At 34.2% G+C, this 7,750-nt stretch overlaps 1 protein-coding gene across 4 annotated transcripts in view; it reads right to left on the bottom strand.

Annotated features, from left to right (window-relative positions):
* Positions 1-102: 102 nt before the first annotated feature.
* LOC144475212 (tachykinin-like peptides receptor 86C) overlaps positions 103-7,750 on the bottom strand; it is a 31,144-nt gene continuing 23,496 nt past the window's right edge. For 3 of the 4 annotated variants that reach the window (XM_078190877.1, XM_078190879.1, XM_078190878.1), the window contains exons 4-9: positions 4,036-4,170; positions 2,683-2,763; positions 1,427-1,577; positions 987-1,183; positions 571-698; positions 103-326 (exon numbers count right to left, since the gene is read on the bottom strand). In XM_078190877.1, coding sequence (XP_078047003.1) covers positions 205-326; positions 571-698; positions 987-1,183; positions 1,427-1,577; positions 2,683-2,763; positions 4,036-4,170 — 814 coding nt within the window. In that variant the 3' untranslated portion in view covers positions 103-204. The remainder of the gene's footprint in view (positions 327-570; positions 699-986; positions 1,184-1,426; positions 1,578-2,682; positions 2,764-4,035; positions 4,171-7,750) is intronic. The other variant, XM_078190880.1, reaches the window with a different exon arrangement.

The following is a 7,750-nucleotide window of genomic DNA, read 5'->3' as shown; positions in this document are numbered from 1 at the left end:
TATTCATAACATTTATTTCAATATATAATTTAATTGAACTTTCATAAGAAAACAATTGTTATAAGTATCAACAACGTGACTCTGTTTGTACAAAAATTTATTATCGCAGCTCTTAATTACTAAAAATATCATTATCACCATCGCATTTATATTATTTTACATTTAACAATAATAATAATACTTATTTAATTACTGCCTTACGGTTCAGACAGTAGTAGCGTCCTGAGAGGATCGGTTCTTTTCGACGACCGATCGCGTTCGAAAATTTTGCGCGTGACTGTCGCCCATACTGTTTTTCCACCGGATCGAGGATAATTTGAAACGTCCTGAAAGGTAAATTAATAAGTCGCGTTATTAACACAGTTATTGAACGATAATTTCCATTGATTTACAATTTCTAAAAATGAAATTTTACAAAAGCTGGTAATTGAATTGAATAAGAAGAATTGAACCTATAATATTATCCAAACCTGTTGATATTAATATTAAAATGATAATAATGATATTAATATTAAATTAATGGTATTAATAAATTATTAATAATATCAATAAATCATTTAAATTACTTACTTGAGTTACAGGGAATAACCTCGGACCGCTGACATTCCACCAACTGTTGCGTGTGACGGTCTTCGAGATTCCTTGGAATCATTGGACAACAGCATTTGCAAATTATAAGTTGGAAGTATATTCGAAACCTGTAAGGTACACTTTTATTTAACAATTACGTTAATTCGAATATTCTAAGAAATATTTATTATATTCGCAAAGATCAACTACATAATACTTTATTTACTATGTTAGAAATAATATTGCTATATTATACGTTTACAGGCACGCAACAAATAAATAAGTCATAGTTTTGTTTAAAATAAACCTAAGTGTAAGTATTTTTTAAATAAGTATGGTGAGTTACGGCTATTTGAAATCTAATGAACAAAATCATATTATTGATATCAATATAATATAATTGAATATCAAATCACCTAATATTCATCCAATAGTATATGATAGGATTCACCATGGCGTTTGACATAGCAAGCCAGTAGAATCCTAAATAAATATGCTGGACGTAGCTGCTTTGCGTCAGCTGTCTGTGATGGTAAATGAAAATGAAAAATCCTTGATAAGGCAACCAACATATTGCAAATATTGCAACGACGGTGATGAACATCTTTACAACCTGTGAACAATGCGTACATGTTACTTTCTTTTTATCAATGTTAATACTGTGAACATTTACATTAATTAACATTTAAATATTATAATATAAAAGAAAATGTAAAATAATATAACACAAGCAATATCTGGTCTACTTCAATTTTATTTAAGTAATTTTTAAGAGAAATAGCAATTTTTAGTGACAATATTTAGCAATTTTTAGCGGCGCCTCAGAGTCGCCACTAAAGGGGTTAAATCATTCTACCTTGCGTTTAGACTTGATCGAGTTCTTCTGGTACTGCGTGAGTTCTCCTATGGACTCTGTTATCCACAGTTTTCGTCCCATTAGCGCGTAGCATATCGCCATCAACGATATCGGGATCAAGTATGTTAAACTCAGGAATACTATGTCGTACCTAAAACAGAAAGCATTATGCCGTGATGGTAGAAAAAGAGGCCAAGCAAACTATAACCATAAATTATACTTTCTCGACAAGAGTGTCTAGAATGATGGATCCCAAAGTACAGTTGTTTTAGTTATATACAGGGTGTGCCAAGAAAATTGTTACAAATTGTATTCTTAAAATTATGATATACGTATCTATTCCTTTTTTATATATACTATTATTATTATATATATTAAGAAGTACAAGTACTTAATGTTTTAAGTTATTATTTTCCTTCGAACATAGTTTTACAAAAAGTGGCAAAAGTTTATAAAAGGGCAGCAATTACGTGAACGCAATAGAGTGGTTTGAATAAGACGTGTGTCTGTTTATGGATTGCCGTTTCCACTTATTCCAAAGTCTCCGTGCCTCGTACACATTTGCCGACCTCTCGCATTTATAGTGGCATAGACAGTTTACAGAAAAGTTTGCATACAGTAATCGCACGATCCAGTGCATCCCAGAGCATGGTCGTTCCGCACGTAGGTCGTTTCTGCTGGTAGCAGGGATAGGCAATTGTCTGCATGCCTCTCCACATGTTTAGCAGCAAAAGCCTTTGGCATTCGAGGCCATTTTAACTCCAACTCCAAAATAGCTTCTCTGGCTTACAGTATTTCCATTTTATATTGTATACGACTTACTGCATTTCATGCATACGAAATTGAGTCATGTGACTCAATACTATTTCAATTTTATTATTATGTAATTATCATTATATATAATGATAATTATCAGACATTCCGTAAACAGTTTCTGGTTTCATTTGATCTATAAAATTACTTGAAACGATTGATATCGCATCGTTACCTTTGACAAACACCAAACAGTAGTTATTAATTAGTAGTTGCGTAACCTGGCGCCAAATAAACACGACCGTGTTGGTTCTTGCCAATTCACATTACGATAATTACTTCGTTTTACATAAATGTTTCAACATTTGTAATTATAATATTATAAAATTGGATTAAAAATTAATTATAACATTAGAATTATAAAATTAACTATAACATTGGAATTGTAAAATTAATTACAAAATTAGAATTTACTCCGTATACATACATATGCAAATACTTACGTGTAGCCGATTTTGCTACGCAGATAATCTCCGTCTGGCCACAATAAGCAACATACGATTCTAGTTCTTCCATTGGAATACCTGTAATTAAGGAACGATGTTTTTAATACTCGCTGTTTACTTGAATCCGAAATTAATATACAGTATAAGTTTTGTCAGTCGCAAAAGTGAGATAAAGATATTTAAAAATATTATAATATCTATGTGATTGCAGTAAGTGTAGTAATTAATAAAATTGTGTAAATATATATACATAAGAAATATGTAAAAAATGTGCAATAATGTACAACGCTTCACTTACTCAGATATCTTGCATTCTTGTGCATGAAAAATGTGCATCGAATGTCAAAGTACAATTCATAGATTTCGACGACTTTATCTCACCGTTCTAGGATTAATGCAAAAAACGCACTTATGAAAAAGGTATTCTCTATATGAAATAAAAATGCAACTTACAAAATTTTAATTAACTAAGGCATTGACTCAGAGGTGATAATAAATATGCGAATGATTTTCCATAAAGCAATATTATAAGAGATATTCTGTATTCTGTAAAAACAATATGGCATCTAGTATATCACAGCTGGTAAATTTCGCACAGCTGCGTCGCGCTAAGTAATGAGAAACACATGCGACGACTACCATTTTCAAGACCGGCCACTTAAGTGTGCCACAAAAATTCGAACAATTCCCGCAACTAAACTTTATGTTGATTCCAATTTGATAGTTGATCCAATCATTTGATGGAATATTTAAGAAAGTTACTGCATTTTAAAAGGTGTTTTTCTGGTGATATTCAAGACCGATGCATTTCTTACGGAGCAAAAGTGAAAAGCCTTGTACGAAAAGCGTTCAATAGAATATTATACAACCTTGAAAATTTACGGCAACGCTTTTCTGTCGACCATAAGTGTGAATAGTGTCTTGACGTACTTTGAAAATCGAGTTTCTTGGAAAATCGCCGACTATTTCTTTCTTTATTTATAGTATACTCAGTACTTATACACTTGATTTTAACAATTATTAGTTAATCAATTTTCTTACAATTTCGTATAAATAAACTTTATACATGCGTTCATTCATAATAAAAAGTTTATCGCAAAATCGTGCGTCCCTTGATTTCAACAAATTTCTCTTATAAGTAATGATGGTACGAATACTTATGAGACCGACTGTACATGCTTCTAAATGAACGGTGGCGCAACTGATACAGTATCTAAATAATAAAAGCGAAAGCAAATGAAACGATTGAACGTGAGAGGCTTCCTTGCAACTAATTTAAGAAACTTACGCAAACTTTTAACAGGTTTCGGCAAAAATATGAGACTAGAAATAATGTATGACTGTGACTACCTCCTCGATGTGGTCGTTGAGTATAAGATACACGGCAGAGCCAGTGCCGAAGCGATCGTCCATATTACAATCATGGTAATCACTGTTATCTTTCGTGATATACGATGCTTCATCGGCCTCATGATGGCCATGTACCTGCAACGGGAAGTTAAGGCTCATGAAATTCAAAGTTTTATACAAATTTCTAAAATTTCTAATTGTTATTTAACTATTTTATATTATATTCGTTCCGGTCCAATACCTTGATATGACCAAATTATAGTAAAGATTATTATTATTCTTATCAAATTCCATTCTAATTTTAATAATATTAATTACGTTCGATTTTACAACTTTTTCCATTCTTCCGAATGCGTTCGATTGAATAAAAAACATTTCCGTTGGAAATAGGAGTTATCAAATTTTTGAACTATTTCACGTCGAAGTAGGACAATACCAATTGGATATAGAGACGGCCATTGGCAGTTAATTAAAACGCTTCTTTTCAGTTCACCGCGACGGATTCCTCAAACTTTTTAATTACGAAAGACATCTCTCTGCGGACTTGTGCTTTAATAGAACGGATTTTCGCTACAGCTCATTACGATTTAACGCCGAAAAGAAAACCCCGTATACATTTTAATAAATATGAAGTATGCAATCATTTTGATAGTTATTATACAGTGTTTATTATAATTGATTTTATTGTTTTATTTCATACATTACTTTATTCATATTATTTATGTCACTTGTATTATTATATATTATTTTATTACTTTGTTAAAATTTTATTCAAAGAATATGAACGAAATTATTTCACTAAAATGTCTTATTCCATAAATAGCAGGATCTAATTATCACACAGTAATTGGGCTGCACTACCATAAAACAACGAACGATGGGATATTATAGTGGATTTTTTCGAACAAATTTAAACATCATAATGTCAATGTTACAAAGACCCTGTCAATATTTCCCAGTGTACCCTATCGCCCTGCTCAATATGGGCGGGCATGTTTTATCCACAATACGAAAAGACTGGCAAAACAAACTCATAATTTCCTATTATGTCACGTACAGAATTTGACACTGCGCCGCGTGTTTGCCTTCTCTAGCTGTTTACTATCCCGCCTGACACCTTTTTCTTAAGAGACACGTAGCCGCGCCGGCGTTCCTCGCAAGAACCGTCGAAAAGAGTTTGGCAACCGTTCCGGAGACGAACACCCCCTTAAATGGGTCGCGGTAATTAATGCGCACACCAATTCTCCGATTCTCGACCATTACCATTAGGGCGCGTCTCGAGATCATCGGCGCAGGATCAATGGGTTAATCTAAACACTATATTAAAATATCGATTGCGTACCTATTTAACTATTTTAAAACATTAGTGAAATCATGAGTTTCCGCGTAACAGGTTTTACAAAACTCAACTCCCGACGCCGTATAAATTTATACAACATCGCACGGCGACGTTTCTAATTAATTTACAACGCGCGAGTCCGACACGCGAGAAGAGAACGTATTTTTTGGAGAATTATACTCGCGCGGCTGTTTGCCGCATCGGTCGCGTTGCTTTTCTACTGTCCACTTGCGGCACACACGCGCACAGAGGATTCGAGAGTTTATCGTGTGATCCATTGTTGACCGTGAACCATGAGAAATGAATTTTTACCAAACACCACATTTGTTCGCTATATTTCTTCATCAATCTGTCGATATTAATTTGACGGCCGGCAGTGAGGGAAAATGAATCCCGCGACGGGATCAATCCAGAGCTTCGCCACCACCGATGGGATTTCAGAGAATTAGGTCATCGGATCAGTTAAAAGTGAACGTTTGATAAGGAAGTGAAATACAGCTTCTTCCTTCTGCGCGATGCTTATTATTATTATTCTATTCAAAAAGTGTTACGTAAATGCATGTATAAAATATACGACTTCTTTTATATCCTCTTTACAATTTATATCAGCTTTATGTCTGCCGAAAAAAAAAAATGGATTTCATTTTTCACCAACCTAATATATCATATTATTACGAAACGCGATACATTTACGAAGCTTCAACAATAATGGTTAATCTATTGGTTCGCGCTATCAATGACGTTGCGGTTACCATATAAATGGCAATAGGTTGCCGGCGAATCAGATAACCGGATCGCGATGATACATCGAATATTAGGTTTATTCTTCCATCTCTCGTTGCCGGTACGGCGCGTGAAAGCTTTGTCGTTCAATCGAACGAAAAGCGGATACTGATTCGCCGAAAGCGAGCAAATAAGTCATGGAGATCGCGTCGCGCAGAATTATGAGAAACAAACCGCCAAGTATCAATTATTCATCGAATGGGTATGTGCTTCGAATAACAATTAGCAATATGGATATTAGCATATCCATTGGTCACATAATTAACAAAATTATGTAAAACATATCACTGTATAAAAACCTTTGATTATTGAACAATGCCAATTAGAATTCGAAGCACGTGTCAAGATTGTGTCAAAGCACAATCTCAATGTTTTAGTTACCTTTTTAATTTTTTAGATACTGCTTTTTTAGTTGCCTCGAATTCTAATTGGCATTGTATAATAATCTATATTAATATAATAATTTAATCTATTTTATAAATATAATACAGCGATATATTTCGCTTGTTATTTTTATACGCGTGATTTGTACAGATTCAAGTATTTATGTCTTCATTATAAAGACGCAGCTTTCTGAAAACGTTCGCCATGAATTTAACACCGTTCACTGTTCATATTTCAGTGGATCGGCTTTTATACTCTTTTTCGGTTTCTACGGTTCCACAATGGAAATTCTCTCCTTTGTTACATCGCGGTGTCTACTATAGCACGGCCATTCAAATCGTTGTGTTGCCAGTGGAGACCATCGAGGATTTTCCGTCTGGCCGGTCAAAAATTCAGTTGTCTACGACTAGCGTTATTTTGTCTTGAAAAAGAGCATTCGTGGTTTTACAGAGAAAAAAAAAGTCGCGACGGTGGAAAATGTAAAGCGGCCATACAATCTGATTATATCCCCGGAACGCTGGTAAATGAATGTCGAGCGAAGGCAAAGTCTAAAAATTCCTAAAATCTGTATTACAAATACGCGAGCGCGTTCCGTCAGATTTTCCAGGGAAAACAAATTTTGCAAAATCTTACTGCGCACGGACGAAGCAGGAATTTTGCGCGAAAACGAGTTGACTGAGATAAAGATGTCATCAGGACATCGGAGATTTCGAATAATTAATTATAAATACGAAATTATATTTGTGCGCAGTAAACGTTGAAAAATTACGCAAAACCGTTGAATTAAAAAATTTTGCTAAACGTCTAGAAAGCAAGTGTATCTACTTTATTAATTCGACTTTATTAAATGCAGGTGTATCAAGAAAAAATTTAATAAATTACTCCTGGAACGATACTCGGAAGCAACCGTAGAAGTTACAGGACTCGTATCGATTTCCGTTCACGGTAATAGCCGTCAAGTATATTTAATATCTCCACTTGAAATTGAAAAGCGTTGCCGTGATCATGTATTCGATGGAAAACGAGGGTCGTTTAAACGACATTGTCGTTAGCCGGCGAAGCACAAGGTTCACAGAGGAATAACGACGACGTTGGATACGCGAGAGGTAAGAAGAAAGAAAGAAATTCAATCTCGGATAAGAATTGGCCGAAGGATTTCTGAACGGTCCTCGATTGCTGATATATTGTCTTTTGATAAGAAATATTTTT

This window comes from Augochlora pura, chromosome 9, assembly GCF_028453695.1.
Source record: "Augochlora pura isolate Apur16 chromosome 9, APUR_v2.2.1, whole genome shotgun sequence".
Lineage (NCBI taxonomy): Eukaryota > Metazoa > Arthropoda > Insecta > Hymenoptera > Halictidae > Augochlora > Augochlora pura.
This window is presented reverse-complemented; position numbering and strand designations above follow the sequence as displayed.